Source organism: Clinocottus analis, unplaced genomic scaffold (assembly GCF_023055335.1).
Source record: "Clinocottus analis isolate CAN_PGR_092001 unplaced genomic scaffold, fCliAna1.0.p SCAF_11, whole genome shotgun sequence".
NCBI lineage: Eukaryota > Metazoa > Chordata > Actinopteri > Perciformes > Cottidae > Clinocottus > Clinocottus analis.
Window position 1 is genome coordinate 18,310,561 of NW_027175832.1, and position 23,572 is coordinate 18,334,132.

Consider the following 23,572-nt stretch of genomic DNA (forward strand, 5'->3'; position numbering starts at 1 on the left):
AAATTACTTTGGAAGAAAAATAAAATAAAAGTGTATCATACAGAAACACAACAAATACAACACAAATGTCTTAATATTAAATATATGAATATATATGTACAAAAAATAAAACACGTTTTAACGTTTAGGTTACCTTGGTGACGCTAACGTAACTGGTCGCGTGCGGCGCAAAGGCGGAAGCGAAAACGCTCTATTTCCGCTGCAGCAGCGAGAAACGGGCACGTCAAAAAAAAAAGAAAGAAAAGAAAGGAAAATGTGGACAGTTTGGACAAACTGAGGCGAGAGACGGACCGTCGAGTGACATATTTCGTGTTCACGGAGCTCGGGTACCAGACAGTTGCTGTTATATAAAGTTTCCGGGCGAATTATTTGACAGTTTAAGGGTCGTTTCGAGGTTAACTCGCCGCCCCCCCTCTCTCTCTCTCTCGTGTTTTGTGGCGGTTCGCTTCGAGGAAGCAGCTCGTCAGAGATGGGGACGAGAGCAAGTCGTCTGCAGGAAGACCCGGTCCCCTCCGCGTTCGGCAAAGATGGCACCAAGCGGGACTCCTGTCGGCGACCACCCCGCTGCGCCAGGCCCACCAGCCTCATGGTCGACTTCTCGGGCAGCTTCGAGGACACGGAGGCCAACCGGAGCCGATCGGAGGAGGGCAGCGACTCGGACCCGGGACAGCATGGGGCGAGCGCGGACGGCAGCCCCGCGGACCACCACGGCATCCCGTCCGGCATCGGCCAAGCGTCCCCCGCGGAGGATGACGACGGCGAAGACGACACCAGCGAGGGGAAACCCGAGGGAGACGGAAACCTGAGCCCCGAGCCCCGCGCGGTAGCGCAGCATCAGTCCGGAGAGGAGACAGGCCGCACGCCCCACCGCACTTTTTCCGAGCGGCTGCCCGGGAATCGGCACTCTTCCGCCCGCAGCGTGGGCGCAAGATCCGCCCGGGTCCGAGGCACGCACCAGCGGCCGGTGTCCGAGGCTTGGATCGGCCTTTACCGTGTTAACAACCGCCATGGCAGTAAGTCACCATATGAATATAGTGCAGTAGTAATTGGTAAACGTGGTATTTAAAAAAATAATTTAAAACAAGGATTTATTGTGCTGCATAAATAACACCTCATAATCATCGGCTCGTTTCTATCAGTAGTTGATGTTTTGTAATTTACCTTGTTTTGGGATTCAAGACCGCTCACATCCATGAATTACTTTGAATTATTGGATGGTGTTAGAGCTTACGTCAATTTAAATATCTTGGCATACAAAATATGATGAAACTGGGATTGATTGCTTCCATAAGACAGCTGATATTTAACTGAAGACATGAGTGGGGTGACTTGTGTTCAGACAGAGAAGATAAGACTAATATGGATTGATGGGAAATTAGGAGGTTACCTCGGTAAGAGTATTCATTGTCAGAGAAAATGTAATCACTCCAGAACAGACTTTGAATATGACTGAATACATATTTCACAAATGCTGACATTTAGTCTCGCATAACACTGGGAAATTTGCATCAAAATATATCCCAGTGCAGCTCCACACTCTTCTCAGTCTGAAATTAAAATGGATTTACATTCTTGAACAGATAATCTCTTTTCCCGTGCTTGCACACTGACGAAAAACATTCTCAGAGACTCTATTGTGTGAAGCGGAGCTATGCCGTAAAACTGGAAGCGGTGACATGCGAGCTCTTTCACATCACAAGGCCTGTCGACATCATATGTCAGGAGCAAATCCTGCAGCATGCAAGTTGAAAACGTTAAGTAACCGGCCGCCTCGTTGTTCAAGTGCATTAAAAGGGGAACTTGAGGCTACAGAGGAAGTGAAAAGGCACACTTGGTCGGCAGTAAACAATAGATTGCAAACATGACTTTTGAGCCAAAACACAACAGAGTGGTGCCAGCCCTCTAGCAAGAGTAGGGAAATGGGTCACAACTTCACATGCCCGCTTCACTGTTGGCAGCCGCTCATAGATGGAGGCGGGGAATGTAGGGCAGCAAGGCACAGTGTCTGTCCCATCCACTCAGGGCTCTAGTGGCGGCCATTCCCCAGCCCTGGTCTCTGTATACAGTCAAACAAAGTTTAAAACTATTTTGAGTCAGTTGCACACGAGGTCACATCATTCACACTGTCTCCGGGACGAGAACGACCAATTGTGTTTCAGTCTGCTCTTCGGGTTTATGTGTAATCTAGATGTCCAAACATAGCACTTGTGCGCTATTGATGGACGCATCATCTAACATTCATGTGACGCGGTGTGTTAATCTTGGCTCTGTTGTCTCTCTGCTCTGCGCAGATATCCGCTGTCCCTTCTGCTCGAAGCCCTTCCCGGGGGGTCGGATCGAGGATCACCTGTTGAGCTGCCTCACGTCTCCTCCCCTGCCATACAATAGTAAGTGTTTTTATCACAGACTTGGCCCTGCGCTTGTGTGTGTTTTTTTAAGGCTGGAAAAACTTATAGTTGCTATTTCTGTGTGTGTGTGTTTTCAGCGGATGTGCTCAGTAAAGACAGCGGAGAGTGCTCCATCTGTTTGGAAGATCTGGTACAAGGAGAGACCATCGCCAGGCTGGCTTGCCTCTGCGTCTACCATAAGAGGTAAAAAAACAATTCAGTTGGTGTATTTGCGTTCAAATAAAATGCAGATGTATGTAAAGAGGAGTGTTTCATGCAAATTAGTTAAAGTGCAACCGATCACAAAAGAGAATCTGTTTACTTAATGTCGCAAAAGAAAAGCACTTTCTGTGTGTCTGTCCTCTTTACTGTCGAAGTAAATAATGTGAATATTTGCCAATAGAGCTTTTTTTTTTAAAAATTTAACAACTGTGATAATAATTGCGTTATTATTACATTTTAACTGGACGCTCTCACAGATGTACCGCAAAGAGTTTTGTAAGCTCTTTGAAACTTCTATATAAAAGAAAATGACCTTGAAGTGGTTTGAGAACCGCCAGTGTCTCTGCGTGTTTCAGCCCGTTTACTGCTGCACTAATTTGCCTTTTCAAAGCCTGCTGTAATGTTCAACACTTTTGGTTTTCCCCAACTTCCAAGCAGCCATTAGTTTCCCATAATTCCAGTATAGTATTAGATCAGACTGGTTGAGACTTGAAAATTTACCAAGATTAGGTAATCCTGCCTGCTATTCCCTGTGATGGATAACTAGTAAAGAAAAAAAATCAACTTTCATCTCGGATAAAACACACACGTCTATCTTTTGGTTTTGCTCTTAAAGCATATAATGCTCCGAGTTTTGTACAATAGTTTGTAGGTGTGGCGGTTTGGCTGTGTAATCAAATTCTGGTCCACCCAGTAGAGCAACGGAGATTTGAAAGAATAAACTGGAATTTAAGAATGTTCCCACCCTTTAACACAGGGAAAGTTATTTTTGAATCAATGAAAATATCCTAAAACCAAAGGCAATATCTTTCAAATTGCTTGTTTTATTTAGCCGACAGTTTACAATCCCAAACTACTCTTTTTTAATTATCGCACAAGGGAGAGAAAATGGAGCAAATTGTCACAATTGAGAACCCTGCAACAAGAAATATGTCATATTTGTTTGAAAAGTTACTTTAACGTTCCATGGGAGTCAAAAATAGTCGCAGATTATGTTTTCTGTCCATCGACTGTTTTAGTATTATGTTCGTGATTTGGGCAAATAAAAGTAAATACTAACTCACTCCACTTCTTGCACCCTCGCTGGTCTCGTTGCATTTCACAAGCCAGAGAGTCCTTGAACTCACTCAGTTTCACACCGTCAGTCAGAGGATTTAAGCCCTGTGTATTCAAAAAGCCACCGTAGAGGCTCTGACACGCATGAGATAATCAACATGTAATGTTTTGTGTCTCCACCCGGTCCTTCCTGTTCTCGCTCCCTGTAGCTGCATTGATTCCTGGTCCAAGGTGAAACCCTGCTGCCCCGAACATCCCTTTGATTGACTTGAGGGTCCCATGTATTCTGCACAGTGACCAACCCGACTCAGGTACGTACGACTCACTAAGTAAAGATAGAATATCTTAATTTTTTTGGTTTATTTCCTTTTTTTATGGCTTTCCTTTAAAAACCAACAATCCTTTTCTTTCATATAAACAAAAGAAGTCGAAGTTCTTGAACGTAAAATGTCTGAACTCAGGAACCCGAACAACAACTTTTCTTGAATAAAAAGAGTACAAAAACAGCCACACATTTTGTGCCAGTTTTCGGTGTTTAACAGACACATTACACTTTGTGATGAAAAGAAGTGTCGAGGCTCAAAGTCCAGCCCAAGTTATCGTACATCCAAATCCTTCATACTGTATGTAAGACACGATTCAAATGCAGAATATTCTCTGGTTTTGATTCATTGGTTTGTCATTTAAATATTAGAAAATAGAGAAAGATATGTTATAATTTGCTTAAAAAATGCGTAAGAAATGAATCAATTAGCTGAATAGATCATCTAAATGCTAAACTAAATGCAATATGTTTTGTTTTATGTGCTGCATAACAGTAGAACAGACTTTAGTTTAACTATTTTCTGTGATTTTCGCATGTATACATCATATCAAAACATGACTAATGTGATATTGACTTCAACCATATTGCAGACTATATTTTAATACAGTAATTACAGTATGCACAACTTTGTCTAATGTCCGCTCTGTCCTTTTCCGCCCTTACAGGAGACTACACTGAATCCCAATAAAGTCCCAATTAAAATGTGTAATTGAACAAATAAAAGCCCACTTGTCCCTCTCAGACACAAAACTACGTTTGAGTGGGGAACACACGATCCGACGAAGAAGCTTCCGTTCGCAGCGGCCGGCGCTCTCCCGTTTGGATCGATCGGTTTTGATCTGAGTTGAGAACATTTCATGCCAAACAACAGTAAAAACAGCTGCTCCGTCTCCATCCAATCTCTGGTCGAGACTCGCAAGTGGAGAAGGTTTCCTTTCTGTGTTTCGGATTCCGTGGGGAAACATGTAAAAAGTTTTCATCACCGAATGATGGAACTCATCATCAAAAAAAAAAGGTGAACTGTGACTCTGCATCCTCTCCTGTGTAGTTTTCTCCCTTCAAATGGGATTAGTCCTTTCATCCAGTATTTTGCAGAAAGAGTATTGTTCCGTGTCAAACATTGGATGAATGTTTTCTTTACTCGGCGAATCCCCAAAATGAACCATCCTCTTACCGAAAGCATGAACTGTAACCACATTGCTTTATTTTAAACCAGCTGGAGGTCGAGGGCTTGTTGTTGGTGAATGGGGACTGCCGTTACTAGGTGTTTTTCTTTTGCCTGTAAACATTTCAGGGGACATTTGGGGGCTAATTGTATTTTTCTTTTGCGTGGGTCAGTTCTTTTGTAGGTGGTTAGATGGCGTTTTACGTGCTGCTACTTGCTGAGTGTCTAGGACGGTTGTAGGTATTTCATAGGGCCATAATAGCGCTGGTGTTGGCACCAATTTGAGCACTTTTGTCCTGCAAGGCTGACTTATTTAATTTTTTCACATACGGTCTGGGATAAGGTTGTGTATGCGGCGTGAGTGCTAAATGACCAGGGACAGGAAATGTCCTGAGCGTGACTGTGTATTCAGGAAAGTGTGACTTTGTGTGTGTGTGTTTTACTGTAAATTGCCCAGACGTCTGCTTGGTCGAAGCGGGTCTCCCTTTTTTTAATTTTCAAATGCTAGTTTTTAAACTGAAGTCACGCTGGCAGACATCCTGTTACACGTGGCGTTGGTACGCAACGAGGCGGCTCACGCGGTCCTCGTTGTACTTTTGAATGCGCTTTTTCTTTTCTTTTTTTAAATATTGTTTTTGGTCCCACTTCGCCCCTTCTCCCTCCTCATTCTCAAACACTCTCTTGGGGCGTGTTACGGATTTTTGGGGCCAGATCCCGAGCGACAGTTTTAGCCATCTGGGTTTCATTAATGCCAGATTGGGGAGGAATAAAGGGACGGAAGGGTTGAGGGATGTATTTTTTGGGGCATGTTTACACCACGTGGCATCTGCCTCTCTCCCCAACACTGGAGGCTATGGACAGCTGATGGTTAATTATTACATAACTAGCCCCCACCTTTTCTCCCTTTTTCAATACAAATAAATAGGATATTTAGATATTATACGAACATTATGGTCGTTGCTAAATGTGCTCAGTGGCTTTCCTTTGACCTTTTTGTGCGTGTTGATTGCCTTTTGCCTGGTGAAGGGGTTCTTGTGAAAGCAAGTGTTTTGTAGTGTTTCTAGGGCTGAAATGAGGCGGAGGCCCACTAGTTTGGTTGCTCAACAGATGCCCTCTGACGCAGGTTGTTCATAGAAGGGGGGGGGGGAAACAAAAACATGAATTGATTGCTTTTGCTGTCTGTTCCACGTGTTTAAATCTATGAGCTCACAAGTGGTATGGATCAGTTCAGAGGTCAGCCCAGTGCACAGGTTTCCTACCGACTCGTTTGTTCACCCCATCCTGTTTCTCTCTCTGGTCCCTAGTGTTCTGCAGTCTGAGGTGCTATGACTTCTCTGGCCACTAGAGGGCAGCTCTGTGCATGTATTCTTTTTATTTTTTATTTAATTTTTTATATTGGGAGATAAAAATAATGCCAAAAGTCTGTTTGTGAATTCGGGGGCATTGTGCGAGAGAGTGTGGTGATCATTAGATGTTAGATTTGTTGTGGTAATAAGTTATGATGTGTGTGTGTGATTGTCGATTTTAAGATAAGACAATCTCAAAGTCCACATTACTCTCTTTATTTTACTACCCCTAAGTTGTGTGGTGCAATACCTCAATCATTACCAATGCTAACTAAATGCTGTGTGTGTGTGTGTGTGTGTGTGTGTGTGTGTGCGTGTGCGTGTGCGTGAGAACTAGCTCCTCTCCAACCAATGATGGTATTTTTGTATGAATGTCCCTCAATACTTGGTTCTGGATTGCAGGGCATTGATCCCCCATCTGCCCCGTGCTTTTGTCGATGTATTAGATGAGAGTGTTTTTCAAAGAGTCACCACAGCGGTATCTGCCCCCCCTCTCCTCCCCTCCCACCCCAACCAAGATATGGACAATCTGCCTTTTACTCTGGTATAAAAAACAAATTGAATTTTATTTATTAAATTGTAAATATGTAATGCAATTCAAGAAAACGGCTCGGTCTTTGTCTGTTCAATATACTGTTTCTAAGCTCCAATCTTTTGTATGTCTCAGAAATTGTTTTTTATATGTATTTTTTACAATAAATATGTGTGCGAGATGTTTTGTGACCGTCTGTTTTGTGTTTTTAAGTGTCAGTGATGGGTTTTGTGGTTGTACGTGCAGTTCAGTGAGATTGAAAAAAAAAAAAAAGGACAGACGTCCTCAAGAGATTTATTTTGAAGTGGGGAATCTCACAGATGGAGCCAGCATATTTTTTGCAATAGGAATGATTTGTTTATCATCACGCTACAACGGCAGCAGGGCGAGCAAGCGCTGCACCTTGGCAGGGGATTTTTTTCTGGTTATGGAGAGTTTAAAAATGTAAACAACTTTGGGTAAAATGCATTTGTGACAATCTCAGTGGAGGAGGGGCCAGACGAATAGCCAGCCACAAAGAGGGGACCGAATGTGTTTTATTCCGAGTATGTTTTACTTCTTTTCAATGTGGTCTTCCGTGTCTTTGTGTCTGGAGCAAACTTATCTCCCTTAGACAAGAACAACACGATGGTACTCGCCAAGAGGTTTCCCCGCTGGGCGTTTCTATAGAAGAGTCTGTCGACCTCGCTGGGAGAAAACTCTTTTTGTTTGGAGACAGCAAATGGACCAGGACTGCCACTTTAAATTCCATTAATACTAACTTACAAGTCTTTCTAAAGAACTATGTTTGTAAGTGACAAACTGGGAACCTCATGAAAAAAATCCTCCCTCTTAATGAGGAAATCTTTTGCATATTAAACCATACAGATGCAGTAATAGTTTGCAAATGTGAGCATTAGTTCTGATCCTGCTGCAACTATTGACAATGTTCATCATTGATAAACCTGCAGATTATTGTTAGTTTTATTGTTTTGTCTCTAAAACGTCTCACACTATATGTTCATTGTACTCAAGTCTAGACGGTCATATGGTGATGTGGACCCTGGAAGTCCCCTCGCCCCACTTTTGATGACCTCTGACCGACTGTGAAGCAACAGTAGAGTTTCTGCAATGAGTCCTCGCGGGCAGAGTTTTTCTTTCTTTTTGCCTTCATTTGATGCTGTTAGGAAGTGAAACTACACCACAGGGTGGGCGGATCAAGGACACTCATCATCAAGCGTTTTCTTCTCACACAGCACAGACGCGACTACAATCCAGCAGAAAAGGTGAGCAGAACATTCATTTTACTACGTTGTCTTAACTTGTTCTGTGCGGAAAGTAAAAGCAATACCTTCTGTTTAATCTGCTGCTTTTTTTATTTGAGTATGGAATTTACTGGTACTGTCGACAACCCTTCAACGGGTCTGTTAACTCAAATCAAAAAGATACATTTTTTTCCATTTACCCCTTATTTATTCATGTAGTTTACATGTAATTGTGCAAAACCTGCCAAAAACACTTAATAGCTCGACACCACTGTGGGTACTACAGATTTGCTTTGTGTGATTTTGAGGATTTTGAGTTAATTCAGTTTAAGATTGTCAGTTAAATAAGTTATTGTTGTGATAACTCTGTACTTATACTTGTGTCACAAATGTAATTCAGTACTTTAACTTGTAAAAGAGTATTTTAGGCCATGGTATTTATACTTAAACTTAAAATGAAGGTTCTGAGTACTTCATCCCCACCGTCTAAAACACAAATATACCAGATTAATCGTTAATATTATTAGAAACATCTGTGCTTTTCCTATTATGACGAGTCAAAACGTCTGTTTACTTATTGCTTTTAGATGTCGTGCCTTAAATAAAACCTCAGGTTAAGGTTCTTCAGACATTATGCTTCTCAGAAAACCCAACTTCCTAAAACTAACTAACTTGAAACAGCACTTGTATTTCCAATCATGTTGTCTGGGAGTGAGAGAAGTGACATCACAGCTCGAGTTTTACTTCCCAATGTTTACACCGTTCTTGCAACAGGATACAAAGTAAGCAACCCTGCATGAGCTTGCGGGCAGACGTTAAATCAAAGTACCGTGTTTGACGCAATGAAAGCAACAGATATAAACGGGAGAAGCCGTTTCTGCTTTTTTGTTCTCCTTCCACAATCTCTCTCATCAATGATTGACCACTGATGATTGGATATACGAGTTCCACTTGACAGCATCAACTACACTATGTAGTCACCTAAAGTGGCATCGATTAATCACTGCAACTGCTCAACACAATGTGTCCCATGAGACCCAATTTTGCTTTCGCTTAAGCCGATCTTTGGATTTGACTCAACTTCTGTGTTTGACCCTCAGTTTCCTCCAGAATGTCAGACACAGAAGAGCCCCTCATATCCAGAGAGACACAGGACGATGTGTCCTCCCCACTACCACCACCACCGCTATACTCCTACGAAGGACAGCAACCTCCACCCTACTCTGCAGTCCCGGAACTGTGCGCTCCACCCAAGTTCGAGACAACTCGCATCTATCAACCTACATCTGGGTACGAGTCTTTCCGGGACATCCTCCCAGAAGCCTCGCCGGACACGACCGGACTGATGGCCTCGTCTTCTTTTGATGATAAGACAGTGAGACGAGCGTTTGTTAGAAAGGTTTGTACGACTCGCTAAGCGGGCCTTTTCCTACACCAGATTATTCCCGACCTGGTTTTTCGGGACTCTCCCTTTCGGGGTCGCAGCTCGCGAGAGAAATTTCAGGGACGATTAACGGGAAGAGAACAGAGGGAATGTATTTTTTGCAACACAAAACTGGACGAGAGATTCTTAATTATTGTAAATCGCTTTGGAAAAAATTCTAGAGAGCGGGGTCAGATGTTGTGCTGAATAATCCAACATTCTCTCATAATACAACTTCAGTGAATGCGTGGACAAGAAAAAAAAAAAATAATTGTTGCACTGTGTTGAGTGTTTGTAGTGAAATGCTAATTTACAACACATGTCCACAGGAGGCTTTTACAGTGTGTATATATATATATATATATATATATATATATATATATATATATATATATATATATATATATATATATATATACACAAATGTATCTGTTTGTTTTTATGACTTCTTAATTTTCCCCTGTGCAGGTGTTCAGCATCCTGACTCTCCAGCTGCTGTTCACCTTCAGTGTGGTGTGTGTGTTCACCTTCTCCCGCGTGGTCAAAGAGGCGGTGCAGACCAACCTGGGGCCTTACCTCAGCTCCATCATCATCTTCATCGTGGTCGCCATGGCGCTCAGCTGCTGCAAGTCCTTCAGTCGACGTCACCCCTGGAACATCGTGGGACTGGTGGGCTACGAACACACGGGAGCATAAAACCAGAATGATCTCATTGGGACATTGAATATAGATTCGGTCACAGATACAACAAAACATTTAAATAGACTCAAAGGACCATTTTTTTGTAGCTTTAAAGGAGACGCGCATATCGGATGTGAAACATCTGAGACACATGATTATTTCCTCAACAAATCGGTAACAGTAAAAGTTACACATTTAATAACAAAAAAAAAGGTAGATAAGAAAATATATTCTGGTAGGGATACGACATTAAAGTAGTAATCATAAAACATTTTGGCCAATCTTTTATTTACTGCTTGGTTTTTCTTAACTCTTAAACCTCTGAAAAACTGAAAAATGTAATGTTTCCAAATGAAAACCTCCGTTTCCTCTAAAGCGCTTGAGGTTTTGTTAGCATTTGAAAGTAGGACAGGCGCTTCCTCTGTTAGGGTTAGGTGGGCGGGCGTTTTGGCAAATTCTCATGAACCTTTTAAGCACAAAAACTTATGAAACTATGGTAAAAAATATGAAACTATGATAATTTTAAGACATAAACAATCTGGACCTGCCTCTGTTTTAAACAGTTCAACGTGAAACTATCTATAAGGCCTCTGAGGACATTGGCGGTGATTAACACATTGCATGCCGTGCCTGCAGGTGGTGGTCACCATGAGCTTGTCATACATGGTGGGAACCATCGCCTCCTTCCACGACACCACTGCGGTCGTCATCACGATGGGAGTAACGGTGGCCATTTCTGTCGCTATCATTGCATTCTCCGCACAGGTCAGACAAAGAGCTGCGTTGCAAATACGCTTCCTGTGTTGCAGACATCGTGACCTGTGTTTAACTTGAACCGAGCGATCTGCTTGTGTTGTTTGCAGACTCGTTTTGATTTCACCGTTTGGTACGGTGTTCTGCTGATTCTGGCCGTGGACCTGATCATGTTCGGGTTCTTCTGCACCTTCTACTACTCGTACATCGGTGAAGTCGCCTACGGGTGTCTGGGCGCTCTGCTGTATTCACTGGTACGGGAGAAAAGGAACAAACGTATACCATAATAACAATATTTAAACATGTGCTTTTGCTCCTGTGATATGCCTTTAAATTGCTGGTATAGTTCTCTGGTGGTACTCTCTCACCCTGTCCTATCGCTTCCTCCCTCAGTTCCTGATGGTGGACTGTCAGCTGATGATGGGGATGATGAGCTACCGTCTGGATCCAGAGGAATACATCAACGCTGCTCTCATGATCTACCTGGACATAGTTCTCATCTTCCTCTACCTGCTGGGGAGGAGGTGAAACTAAAATACATTCACGTACAAACGGACTGACAACTCTAAACTGTAACCATGGGGAAAATATCTTTATTATGTATATACTGTATCCTGTATAAACTGACAATACCACATAAACAAAAATCTATGTGCGATATTGTTGTACTGTACGAGAATGAGAGCTTTCAATTTCTGTTTTTTTTCTGGTAGTGATGAGACACATTTAATATAATTTAGGTAATTATTCTGTAGAAATGCTCACACCTGCCTGAAGAACCTCCACAACAGCTCACATTGATTTGATGTCGTCTGCGATACACAGCGGTAGGGACAGGAAGTAGTGCAAAGTGTTGTTTCAATGCAATTTGTTTTAACACATAGCTTTTCAGTGTTCAAAAATGCTGAGAAAAATCTGACCACAAGCTTTCAATTGTATCCCATGAGCTTCCTCTCTTTTGTAGCCAGCTGTTTACAAGGTTAAACATACACTTTACATTTTTACCTTAAAGCTAACAGGATGAAAAAAAACAAAAAAGGATCTTGAACGTCTACTATTTCATGGCCACTGGACAAACTCCATCTGCTGCTGAAGGCTGAAGCTCCAGTAGAGCTAATGGATGAACATCGAAAAGACTGATTTCATTCAAAAATACAATGTTATTACACACCACCTGATCAAAGAGGTTACAAAGCTGAGACAGCAGGGAACAATTTAAGTTCATTTTCAGTCTGACGTCAGACACATGTGAGTCAAGGATTTAGAGGTCTGGAAACAGGCTTTACAGGAATTTCTGCATTTACAATTTCCGCCTTGCCAAAGCCGGCAGAAAACATGTTCAGGTCCAATAATGACAAACACAAATTAGATAATGTGTCCTAAATTGTCCCACCTTTGATTGAAGTGACCATCCCTTGTCAACATCTGACCAAGTGGTGGACTTTGTACTTCACTTCACATCGTGAGGAAGTGGAACTCTCCACTGCAGTTGGAAGAAGGAATGATAACGATCGACATGCACGGTTCCGTTTTGTGTCGCCTCCTCCTCCTCACACAGCGTGTCTCAGACAATTATAATACAGCAGAAAAGGTAAGAAGAACGTTTACTGAACTCTCTATTGTGTATTCTTATCTTGTTCTGTGTGTAAAGTACACACATTCTGCTTTTCACTTGATTGACTTGTAGTATTTACAAGATATAACAGTTAGTAATCCTGCCTCAGGGTGTGTTTACTGAGATTTTAATAAACATATTTAGCCATTTACTTACTGCAACAATTCTATTTGTATTAATTTAAAGTAATTAGTCAGAGGAGGAAGAAGAAATGTGTGTTTTCACTGAACCCCACAGCTATGAGAACGTATGTTAAATGCTCAAAAACAATTACCAGCTCATTAAAATATGTTGATGTAAAACGAGGTCGATCTACACAACATCACGGATGTCTCTGCCACACAAAAGTTCTCCTTGTTTCGCGACATTAAATGTTAATGTGTCAGTCAAGCGTTTCAGTTTATTTGTTATCAATTAAAGGTGTACGTACACATGACACAAGCTTCTTTTTCTTCTTCTATGGTTTTATTTGCTTCACCTGTACAATGTTAATTGCCTTTCTACTCCAGTTATTGTGAATTAACACTTGCTAAAACAGATGCGCATAAAAGCAAAATTCCTCGTTCTTTGTTCTTCTCAGCTCCTCGTCACAACCTCCCATACCTTGCCTTTTTCTACTTCCTCGTGCAACAACTACACCTTTACTTGCAGGTGTTTCTTGCTCAGCTACAAACCCATCCGCTAAAATCAAGATTTAAAACATTTTCCACCCAGTTTCCTCCAGAATGTCCGACACAGAAGAGCCCCGCATATCCACAGAGGCACAGGACGATGTGTCCTCCCCACCACCACCACCACCGTTATACTCCTACGAAGGACAGCAACCTCCACCCTACTCTGCAGCCCCGGAACTGTGCCCTCCACCCAAAATCGAGACAATTCGCATCTATCAACCTACAACTGGGTACAAGTCTTTCCGGGACATCCTCCCAGAAGCCTCGGCGGAAACGACTCCACCGATGGCCGAGAGACGAGCGTTTGTTAGAAAGGTTTGTACGACTTTTGAGCTAAAGCTATGCAATACTATTAATTATATATATATTATTATGAGCATATTACAGCACAAGTGTAATGATCCAACCATCCTTCGTAATTAAAAGATAGTTTTAGTGAACGTGTTGACAAGTAAAGTTTTGTTTTCATCCATAAAGGGTCATGCATCATGACTGTCAACATGTATTTGCTTTATCGTTAAATGCTCGTTCTTCATCTTTCCCCTGTGCAGGTGTTCAGCATCCTGACTCTCCAGCTGCTGTTCATCTTCAGTGTGGTGTGTGTGTTCACCTTCTCCAGGAGCGCGGCGGTGCAGACCAACCTGTGGGCCTACCTCGGCTCCATCATCATCTTTATCGTGGGCACCATGGCCCTCAACTGCAAGTCTTTCAGACGACGTCACCCCTGGAACATCGTAGGACTGGTGGGCTACGAACACACGGGAGCATAAAACCCCACAATATGGATACTGTCACTAATACCTGCATTATAAATACACAACAAGACATTTAAATAATAACCAACAAAGACAGTTAACCCTGAGATGAAAAAAAAAATACAATATCTTTGTGATTGAAAATGAAACATCTTGATATGAAACACAATCATATCCTCAGCAGAGAAGTGAAATACCTTGGTCAAGTATAGGAATTAAAAATGAGGAATTCCTGCATTGTGAAAGATAACTACAGAATATAGAACATGTTACTAACATTGCCGGGTTACTCCCTGAAGCTGACGTAAAACAAAAAAGCCTCGACAGGAAACGTCACGCCAAGTAGTGATCAAGTAGATTTCATGAAGACATGGAAACTTAAACAAATGTGCTTTATATTCACTCCTGATGGTATTCATGAAGTCTTTAAAAAGGGTTTCTTGCTAAAGGAAAGGTGTCTGCACGTTTCATATTAAGTTCTAAAAGACATAAACAATCAGAATTTCTGTTTGAAGCAGTTAAACGTGAACAAATAAAGCTTCTTTCTTCTTTTTTTTTAAAGATAAGGTTAAAGTATAATGCATTGCATGTTGTGCGCGCAGGTGGTGGTCACGCTGAGCTTGTCATACATGGTGGGAACCATCGCCTCCTTCCACGATACCACTGACGTCGCCATCACGATGGGAGCAACGGTGGCCATTTCTGTCATGATCATTGCATTCTCCGCAGAGGTCAGACAACCAGGCGAAGGAGCCAAAGAGCTGCTTTTCTAAATGCTTTATCGAGACAGACATCACGATCTGTGCTTCTTTTTTAAACAGAGCAATCTGCAGACAATTTTAGTTGCCTGTAACGTATCGGGGTTTTGTTAAGTTCCAGCTCCTCAACTGCTTCTCGTAAAGAAGATCTGATGATAAAGCATCAGAAGAGGCAGAGCGAATGATTAGTCAACTAATTTATGAAGACGTTTGACAGAAGTTTAATTCGCATCTATGATGATCATTGATTGTTTTTTTAGAGAAAAAATATGTAAAATTCTTCAGTTTCATCTTTTTATATTATTGTAAAGTTATGATCTGTTTGAGTTCAGACCGCTGGTCAACCAAGACAAGACACTTAAAGACGTCATTTTGGAATATGGGAGACCGAGAAGAACACTTTCCACAACTTTCAGATTTTCATGCACAAAAATTATAATCTTTGAAAAGAGAAACTGAAAAGATTGACTAAATTTATTATTTTTACACAACAATCACAGTACAGTCATTTTAAATTCAGGGTTTTAAATGTGTTTAAGTAAATATGTGCAACTCCTGTTTTAGATCCTGTGTGAATACCAATATTTAACACAAGACTTTAAAATACATTTTAACGTATTATTCTGAGAGTCAAAGGACTTATTTGTATGCAGGGCGGTTATACTCTCTCAAGGTTGTGCCGTCAGGCTGGTGTGCAATTAAGAACACAACGAATGTCTGAATGAAGTTACTGCTTGGACTAATGCGTCCCTGTTTTCTTTGCAGACTCGTGGTTTCAGTATCTGGTCCGGTGTTCTGCTGGTTCTGACTGTGGACTTGAACATGTTTGTGTTCATGCACATTCTACTCATTTGTCACTGATGACATCAGTGGATGTCCGGGTGCTCGGCTGTATTCACTGGTACGGGAGAAAAGATCAACGTATATATATATATATCTTACTACTGAGTCTTGGTCGACTCAGTAGTTTTAACAATACTATCACTAATAAAACTGTTCACATGTAATTTACATGCCTCCAGTAATCCTGCTGAATCATCACCATATGATGACTAGAAGTGTGTCTGCAGAGATCCTGCAGTCTATATTTTCTCATTTCTTTTCATTTAGCTTTTGAGCACATTTTGTGGGCATTGACATCTAATAACGAACAAACCAAGCGGCACAAAAATGAAAGAGGACGAATCTCAAGTGAATCTGGGGGTTAACTGTCACTAGAAAATGTATTATCACCATATTTCTGTCCAAATATGTTGATATATAAGACGATATTGCTGGGTTGACCATCGGTGCTGATACAAGGTATTTAGACATTGAGATTTTTGATAATTAATCATCACTAATATGCAGAAAAAAATTACTAAATAGGTAAAGGAACGTAATCCTGAAACCAGAAGGGCTAATTATTCAATCAAATCTGCCATTACTCACTGTATTATCTACACCTGTGCTTTTACTGTGACATGTCTTCTCTTATAAAATATTCCTTTAATCTAGCCATGTGGTGGGACTCGCTCACCCTGTCCTAACTCTTCCTCCCTTCAGTTGCTGATGATGGGGATGATGAGCTACCGTCTGGATCCAGAGGAATACGTCAACGCTGCTCTCAGGATCTACCTGGACATAGTCCTCATCTTCCTCTACCTGCTGGGGAGGAGGTGAAACTAAAATACATTCAATACAATACAAACTGTAACCATGAGGAAAATGTCTTTATTATTATTATTATTATTATTATTATTATTATTATTATTATTATTATGTATATACAGTAACTCGTGCATTAGCTGAAATGATATTCAGTGTTTTCGTCTTTTGTTACATGAACAGAAATCCAATAAAAAAACACAAATGTGTCCCGACTATTATTTTAACAAATGAGACACATTCAATAGAATTTCAGGTCATTCTTCTGTAGAAATGCTCACGCCAAACCTGTCTGAAGAAACTCCAAAATCATTATGTTGTGTGATTAAAAGTCAGACGCTGATAATCCCCAAAAAATCCATGAGACCGTTTGTTTCATGCAGCACCAAAGCAGAAACACAAAAGAACACAATTTATCTTACAGTGAGAATATATGCAATGTAAAAGCTGCAAGAACAAAAATGAAGTGCAAAATGTTAGCAGATTACCACATGGATCCATCTTCACCTTCATCAAAGTGAATTGTACAAACTAAGCAATATTCAGGAAAGTATTTACAGGGTCCAACATCATTGTCTGACTCGTTTTATTTTAAGAAAACCCCCCACTGTAGAACAATTTAGTTGCGTTGGTGTTGTTGTCTCATTTTTAATTGAGCTGCATAAGCGTTTAATCTGGAGCTGCCACGACCTCATCTGCCAGTTATTTTGAATTGTTTTGTCAGAAAGTTTTCAGAAAACATTTTTTTAAATGCCGGCTACAATCTTCCATAGCTCGAGGTGAGGCTTTCTTTGACCAAAATGTCGAACCCAAAAAGAGATATCAAATCTTTTTCTCTTTGCTTCAGGCATCACCACAGTGAAGAGTAGTTGAACTTGATCCGGAGCAGGTACCTCATGCGAGCCTGGGCCGGGTTGTAAATGATGAACTCGTTGTACAGGAGGGAGTAACTGCTGTTTTGACCCACCCCCGTCTTTATCGCCGGGCCCATGGGCACGGTCACACCATCCCTGAGAAAGAGGGGAATACTTTAGAAAAGTTGCAAAAATAAACACATTAAATAATGAAATACATGAAATTAAATTAAATACATTTCAAAAAGCATGTGATGCTTTGGAAATTGGTTGGGAGTCATGTTAAACATGTTCATCGATAGCAGCATTTTCTAACGATTGTTTGTTATTATTGATTTATTAGTTGATTAATTGTCGTGTCCAAATAAGGTGGCGAGAAAAAAAAAACACCCTCTCCCATAAATCGTCTTTAAACTTTCTGTTTTGCGTGACAAGTGGACTTAGAGGGACTCACAGATCGACAGAGTTCTTGGGGTCGGGTCCGGTCCTTCCCAGGCCCTTGGTGCTCTGTTTTCCAGCCGGCAGGTTGCTGGCCTCGTAGTCGGCGTCCAGCAGCTCGTGACAGTCTCCCAGAGCGACCTGCAACCACACACACAGACACAATTCACGTAAACCAGTGTTGCATCACGTCCAGGGCCAAATGTGTCATGTGACACGCGTTGTTGTCTCATATTGGCAGTTTGTTCCTCCATCTTTTTCATTCAAATGCATTTTGTTGGGAGCTAAAGACACTATTCTTTTTCCCTTCATTAAAATCTGTTGCCCTGTATCTGTTCTGAATATAGGATGTGCACACAACTACATGAATCAACTCACCTCGGAGAGCAGCAGCAGCCCCACGTTGTTGTTCTGACCGGCAAAGCAGTAGTTGGCGCTCTTTGATGACATGTCAGCAAAGTAGATACCTTTACCAAACTACATGAAAAAGAATCAGGGAAATTATTATCGGGTAAAATTTATTGTCAGAACCAAGTGAAAACAGTATATGAATATATGTATTTTTTTCTTAGCCATCCTACCGTACCATATAACCAGTGATGGGAGCTTCAGGTGGGGCGACTCGGAGCCCCTGGCTGAGGATGCCGACCCAGTTGGACATGCGGGAGCCGTGCCACAACAGAGTCCTGGTCGACAGACAGACGCACAGGGTGGTCTTATCAGAGGAACTTTGTAACAATGCAGACATTCAGTATGACATCTAAGGCAACGACAGCCAGTTGTGGTATTGGTCAAAGCCTTCAGGTGTGTTTTACCTGTTGGGAATCTGAGAGAGGAAGTTGTTTCTCTCCTCTTCTCTGTCCACTGAGAAGATGTCCAGGACCGTCATGGTGTAGTCACGATGGGTGGTGGCGTGAGTGGACTGTAGGTACTGTTCTACCACCTTTACACAGAAAAGAGGAATAATTTTCTGGTGTTTTCACTTGTAGCAAGCAAACCAATCACAAGACTTAAATTTCAGGATTTATTCAGTGCTTTCACTGGTAATTTGATAAGTCTGGGAAACTTGTTAAATATTAAACACGTTACAAGAATATTAGAAAAAAAAACAACAGCTCTTTGCCCAACATGTTCCCAAGAGACTTCTTTTGCAGTGAGTGCATGTACTTGTACTATTAATATTTATTATTTCTAATTTGACTGTTATGACACAATTTCAGTAACTTGGTTGAATAATAAATGCAACACAAGTAGTAAAACACTGACCGTGTACTCGTGGCTGCTAGAGTCCAAAGACTGCATTTGACAATGGAGGGAGCAGTACTGTCTGTCCAGAGGATGTTCGTCGCCGTTTTCACTGGACTGAACCATTTTCACTGCTATCTGAATGTCACTCAGAGCCTTAAAAAAAGAAATAAAACTAAAAAATATACATGCATAATCCAGGATGGACCACAGGTTTAAATGAAGACATAAATAGAATAATTGTAGAAAATCTCCCCCCTTTACCTCCAAAAGTGTAATTTTTTCCTTCAGCTCATCTTCTGTACGAATAATTGGCGGAGTTTTCAACCTGGAAACACAATGTGAAATCATTCAGACGTCACATTTCTCCACAGCATCAGTGCAACTCTCTGACTCCTCAGCCACATTTTCCCCTCACCCAAAGTCATGAGGGATGCGGGTGTAGAACTGGTTGCATGCTTCCAGCAGCTCACAACTGTTGCTCTTCTTCTTCAAACAATCCTCGATTTTCTTCAGGGCTGAGTAGCCTGCACGGATCTGCTCTGTGGTCAGCTTGCCTGCAGGGATGAGAAAAACAAGAGAGAATTTTAAATATGAAACACAACGAAGAAAGGTACCTACTCACATTGTATCTAGACTTATTACCTTTTTTTTTAATCGTATCTTTGGAGCAAAAAGTAGCAACTTGAATATTTTAAAATGATGTATGTACTCTATACAATTAGGTTAAATTCTAGGAATATTATTAGTAGAAAAATAATTACCCAGAGGAGCTTTACGGGTGTCAAACTTCATCTCCAGCACGCACTCCTCCATGGCTTTGATGTCACAGATTAGCTCCAGGAGAGACTGGATCTTCGCATCCAACTTGGAGATCCTCTTTTTGGGTGCAGCATCCGCAGTAGTCTGGTTCTCCTCCTGGAGCAGTGAAATATATCAGTATACAAAATGACAGAAGACATTGAATGGATAAATAAGCTGCCGGTTCTTTGCCTTTTCACTCGTGCTGAAGTCCATGAACACCATGTCGTATTTTCCAGCAACTTTGTCAAAACTCGCTCTGTGTTCCCACTCATTCTTGGTCTTGTCTAGAAACCTGTGGCAAAACAAAACAAGTTTCAGAACTTTACTAAACCCACATTAATGGCAGACATCTGGAAATATTTAAATATCCTTACTTTTTCTTGAAGATGTCTTTGGCTTTCAGCAGGTCTCCACCACAGGCTGACAGACTGCTCTGACCCACTTTTCCCACTTAAAATAAATAAAGAAACAACCAAAATACATTCAATCAGTTAGTTCCAAATTTCTGGCTTGTGTTCATTTGCTACATTTATACATTAAGAATCACGGACACATGAACTCACCTCGGCCCCACCTCGACCACACACTGTACACCTTGGAGCCCTCATCTTGCAGCAGCTGGATCAGATAGTATTTGTTGTTGTTAAACTGAAGATTGGTCTGAAAAATAAGAGTGAGAAGTGTTTGCTGCAAGCATAAAAATCTGTTCACAATCTTTCCCACAAATTAAAAGGTGAAATCTTTTTTACAGTCCTTTTTTGTTTCAGATTCAGATTCAAAAAGCAGTAGAGAGACTGAATTATAAGGTAATAGTAGCTTTGAAGAATCACACTTTGCAAATCCATTTTGTTTTTACCAAAAAGCACTTCCAACCTTTAGTTGGGCAAGATTATGTTTTTACCTGATTCAGCATCACGTCGTAAACATCATTTCCTTCATTGTAAACATGAGCCTGAAAGAGAAATTGAACAGTTACGAGAAGCTGGAACCAGCTAATTTGACATTTTTGCATTAAAAATTACTGAAACAATAAAAATAGTTTAACCTTAAATGGACATATAGTTGCACCTCTAATTGGTTGCATTCGTTAGATGTTTATTCAAAGAAAATATACTTTATAAAGATGACTTATTAAATCACAAGAGCAAAAATGTCAAATTACTAATAAGTAAACACATTGGATGCTTTTGTTATGTACCAGTGTTTGCACTGATGTACTCAAACTCAGTCTGAGAATCCTACATTGCATATCAGCTCTGTAACTAATCATCAATACAACAATCATTTAAATGATTCTAACTCAATTTTTGTATTGAAGTTGGGACATTTCACAGTAGAATAAACAAGCTCACAAGAGGAACTGTACCCGGAGCAGCTTTTACAGGTATCACACCACAAGCGTGTCCAATGTCAATCATGAGTTTCATATGTGGTGCGCACCAAAGATACTTTACCTTTCCCAGTTTGGCTTTACATTCAGCGTCCACTGGAGCTTTTCCTTTCATGACCACCGTCCTCACGACCTCTGTTCAACAACATCAAGATCAGACATAAAACAAATCATGAAAGTACAGGTAACCCCTTATACGAACAAAAGAAACACAGAAGTCATAGTCACTCAACTACTTTAAAATCCTATTTCACATTTCAATGGTGACATAGACAACATATATAACAATAAAATCCACTTTACCTTCATTTTTTATTTCTTCTTTGGGCATTTGTTTAGTTTTTGTCTGACTCTTGCTCTGGGCTCTCTTCCTCTTAGCTGCAGGTTGTGTTTCCGTGTCCTCCTCTTCCTCTTTAAGTTGAACTGGCATCTCAGTTTGAGCAGCCAAGTCACCGGCCTCATTCATACTTTCTGAACAGAAGACGGCGACAGAAGAAACATTTTAAATAGATTCAGAAATTTTGAATATTATTTCTACCGAAATGTACTAATCAGTAAAAAAGTATTGTTCATTTAAAACATCTACTACATCATAAAGCTGTTTTTAGTTACAATAAAACAACACTGAGACACTGTTACAGACAGATATGGTATAACCCACACATACCTGGTTTTACTGTCTGAGAACGAACCTTCCTCTTGTACTTGGTGACCGGATTAATCTGGACCATCTTCTTCAAGTCGACTTCGTAGCTCGCCCCAGAACCCAGAGACAGAGTAACAGAAGTGTTTCCTGAAGAGACGGCTGAGTCCAACAAGACGCAGTCTGCAGACGAGTATGGTTCCCACTGTCCTTCATCCCCCTTCCACTGCCACACTGATACACACAAGAGTTGGGTTGTTCATACGTTATGAACACTGTTAAAGCGGCACTTCAGAGTTATGGTAACTTGGGACTTCCCTAGTTATTATGAAAAGAAAAAGGACTGCCTGTTTAAAAAATCGCTAAAAAGTATATGATTGAAGAACAGATATTTCTGTACTTAATTATTTCGAATGACTGGGAATGATGAACAAACATTTATAAGATTAAAATGAACTTGACTTTGAAAAGCTAGGAATGGCGAACTTAATAACATGACATAACCATTATTGAACCTAACTTTTTGTATTGAATTACAGACACATTTCTGTTTCTGTTCATCTTAAACCCCTAATTATTTTTTTCTAATAAAAAAAAACAGTACAGTTAACATTGTTATTACACATTTTTCTTACAGTTGACTCAATGCATGTGTTTTGTTTTTTACATTCAAAGCTTTTTTAAAGCAATGAAATTGAACATCATATGCACCAAAACACATCAGGGAATTAGATGCAAATCAGCTGATTAAACTGCACCACAAACTAAAGCCTTCAAAACGACAACAGATATCCCTCTAAAGCAAAGGAAACAAAATACCCTAATAAAAGGGTTTATTGCAGGACTCCTGTAGTTTGTTCAAGCTGTTTTTTTGTGAACGAGTGACGTCCCTAACTCGTCCAATATCTTTAGTTTAGGTTTGTTTTAAGCTAATGACGGTTGACAGTGGCAGAACAGGTTTTACTAACATGCTTCAACTTGTAAACGGGTAAAGAAGCTGGCTTTATAATAAAAAAGAGTAAAGCCTCATGAACCACAAATACATAGCTCCACATGTATTTCCCAGCTCTCCTCTTCTTTTGCCCGGGCATGTTCTCAACTGCTCAACAAACAGCTAGCTAACATTAGCTTCCAACGGCTGGCGAGCACCAACCTTTTTTTGACAGGACCTCCTCAGCTTCATGAGCAGAGGTCTGACTTTTAGTCTTCGAAGCTCTCGTGCGCCTCATTGTTGGTTTATGAATAAAATAACTCGCGGTAGATGTGTAACTACAATAATAATGGGGTAACAAAAGGGGGGCGGACGGAAAAACTTTCCCCGCCACTGTTTCCACGCCGGTGCCGCAAAAGATCGTGTGGCATGAAGATGACTCACTCTGTGGTTAAAACAAAAAACGAGCATTGACGCATGCGCTCTACACAACAGACGTTCCACTTTTAGCACAAACTTGGGACAAAAGAAATAGTCCAAAATTAACCTTTAATTTAATTGTTTTCGTGTAATGCTAACGAAAATGATTTTTTTTAGGAGAAAGTACCGAAGAAGAAAAGAGGCCAGAGTGAGCCCTCCTGTATGGGACTTTAGTATGCGGAACAGAACTTTGGGACCAAAGGT

General features: G+C 40.9%; 3 protein-coding genes and 1 pseudogene across 7 annotated transcripts; 3 read left to right on the forward strand and 1 right to left on the reverse strand.

The window, feature by feature from the left end:
- Positions 1–193: 193 nt before the first annotated feature.
- zgc:66427 (uncharacterized protein LOC406256 homolog) lies at positions 194–7,214 on the forward strand. Of its 2 annotated transcripts, XM_068604436.1 has the most exons (6): positions 194–326; positions 460–1,013; positions 2,292–2,387; positions 2,486–2,591; positions 3,875–3,976; positions 4,656–7,214. In XM_068604436.1, the coding sequence occupies exons 2-5, from the start codon at positions 470–472 to the stop codon at positions 3,930–3,932; spliced, it is 804 nt and encodes a 267-aa protein (XP_068460537.1). In that variant the 5' UTR covers positions 194–326; positions 460–469; the 3' UTR covers positions 3,933–3,976; positions 4,656–7,214. The 2 variants fall into 2 exon arrangements, with proteins under 2 accessions (XP_068460537.1, XP_068460528.1); XM_068604427.1 differs by having other exon boundaries at positions 194–1,013.
- Positions 7,215–8,067: 853 nt separating this feature from the next.
- LOC137804912 (protein lifeguard 1-like) lies at positions 8,068–11,967 on the forward strand. Of its 2 annotated transcripts, XM_068604404.1 has the most exons (6): positions 8,068–8,298; positions 9,388–9,676; positions 10,169–10,369; positions 11,018–11,146; positions 11,245–11,388; positions 11,528–11,967. In XM_068604404.1, the coding sequence occupies exons 2-6, from the start codon at positions 9,389–9,391 to the stop codon at positions 11,660–11,662; spliced, it is 897 nt and encodes a 298-aa protein (XP_068460505.1). In that variant the 5' UTR covers positions 8,068–8,298; position 9,388; the 3' UTR covers positions 11,663–11,967. The 2 variants fall into 2 exon arrangements, with proteins under 2 accessions (XP_068460505.1, XP_068460494.1); XM_068604393.1 differs by lacking the exon at positions 8,068–8,298 and having other exon boundaries at positions 9,296–9,676.
- parp2 (poly (ADP-ribose) polymerase 2) lies at positions 11,595–23,304 on the reverse strand. 3 transcript variants are annotated; one of them, XM_068604378.1, is made up of 20 exons: positions 23,111–23,304; positions 21,982–22,191; positions 21,618–21,785; positions 21,379–21,449; positions 20,826–20,876; positions 20,488–20,584; positions 20,299–20,374; positions 20,114–20,216; positions 19,885–20,038; positions 19,539–19,677; positions 19,385–19,448; positions 19,142–19,276; positions 18,691–18,818; positions 18,462–18,561; positions 18,254–18,352; positions 17,892–18,016; positions 17,477–17,593; positions 16,456–16,583; positions 14,034–14,171; positions 11,595–11,647 (listed from the first exon to the last, which is right to left on the reverse strand). In XM_068604378.1, exons 1-18 carry the CDS (start codon positions 23,184–23,186, stop codon positions 16,577–16,579), a joined length of 1,920 nt encoding a protein of 639 aa, XP_068460479.1. In that variant the 5' UTR covers positions 23,187–23,304; the 3' UTR covers positions 11,595–11,647; positions 14,034–14,171; positions 16,456–16,576. The 3 variants fall into 3 exon arrangements, with proteins under 3 accessions (XP_068460479.1, XP_068460471.1, XP_068460464.1); XM_068604370.1 differs by lacking the exon at positions 11,595–11,647 and having other exon boundaries at positions 13,966–14,171; XM_068604363.1 differs by lacking the exons at positions 11,595–11,647; positions 14,034–14,171; positions 16,456–16,583 and having other exon boundaries at positions 17,153–17,593.
- On the forward strand, positions 13,284–16,622 carry LOC137804916 (protein lifeguard 1-like; annotated as a pseudogene).
- Positions 23,305–23,572: the final 268 nt, after the last annotated feature.

Coding starts and splice junctions, on each gene's coding strand:
- zgc:66427 (XM_068604427.1), top strand. CDS start 470: ATGGGGACGAGAGCAAGTCGTCTGCAGGAAGACCCGGTCCCCTCCGCG. Junction 1,014..2,291: donor TGTTAACAACCGCCATGGCA/GTAAGTCACCAT, acceptor TGCTCTGCGCAG/ATATCCGCTGTCCCTTCTGC. Junction 2,388..2,485: donor TCCTCCCCTGCCATACAATA/GTAAGTGTTTTT, acceptor GTGTGTTTTCAG/CGGATGTGCTCAGTAAAGAC.
- LOC137804912 (XM_068604404.1), top strand. CDS start 9,389: ATGTCAGACACAGAAGAGCCCCTCATATCCAGAGAGACACAGGACGAT. Junction 10,370..11,017: donor CCTGGAACATCGTGGGACTG/GTGGGCTACGAA, acceptor CCGTGCCTGCAG/GTGGTGGTCACCATGAGCTT. Junction 11,389..11,527: donor GCGCTCTGCTGTATTCACTG/GTACGGGAGAAA, acceptor TTCCTCCCTCAG/TTCCTGATGGTGGACTGTCA.
- parp2 (XM_068604363.1), bottom strand. CDS start 23,186: ATGAGGCGCACGAGAGCTTCGAAGACTAAAAGTCAGACCTCTGCTCAT. Junction 21,786..21,981: donor TTCTCAGACAGTAAAACCAG/GTATGTGTGGGT, acceptor TCTTCTGTTCAG/AAAGTATGAATGAGGCCGGT. Junction 18,819..19,141: donor CTAGCAGCCACGAGTACACG/GTCAGTGTTTTA, acceptor TTCTGTGTAAAG/GTGGTAGAACAGTACCTACA.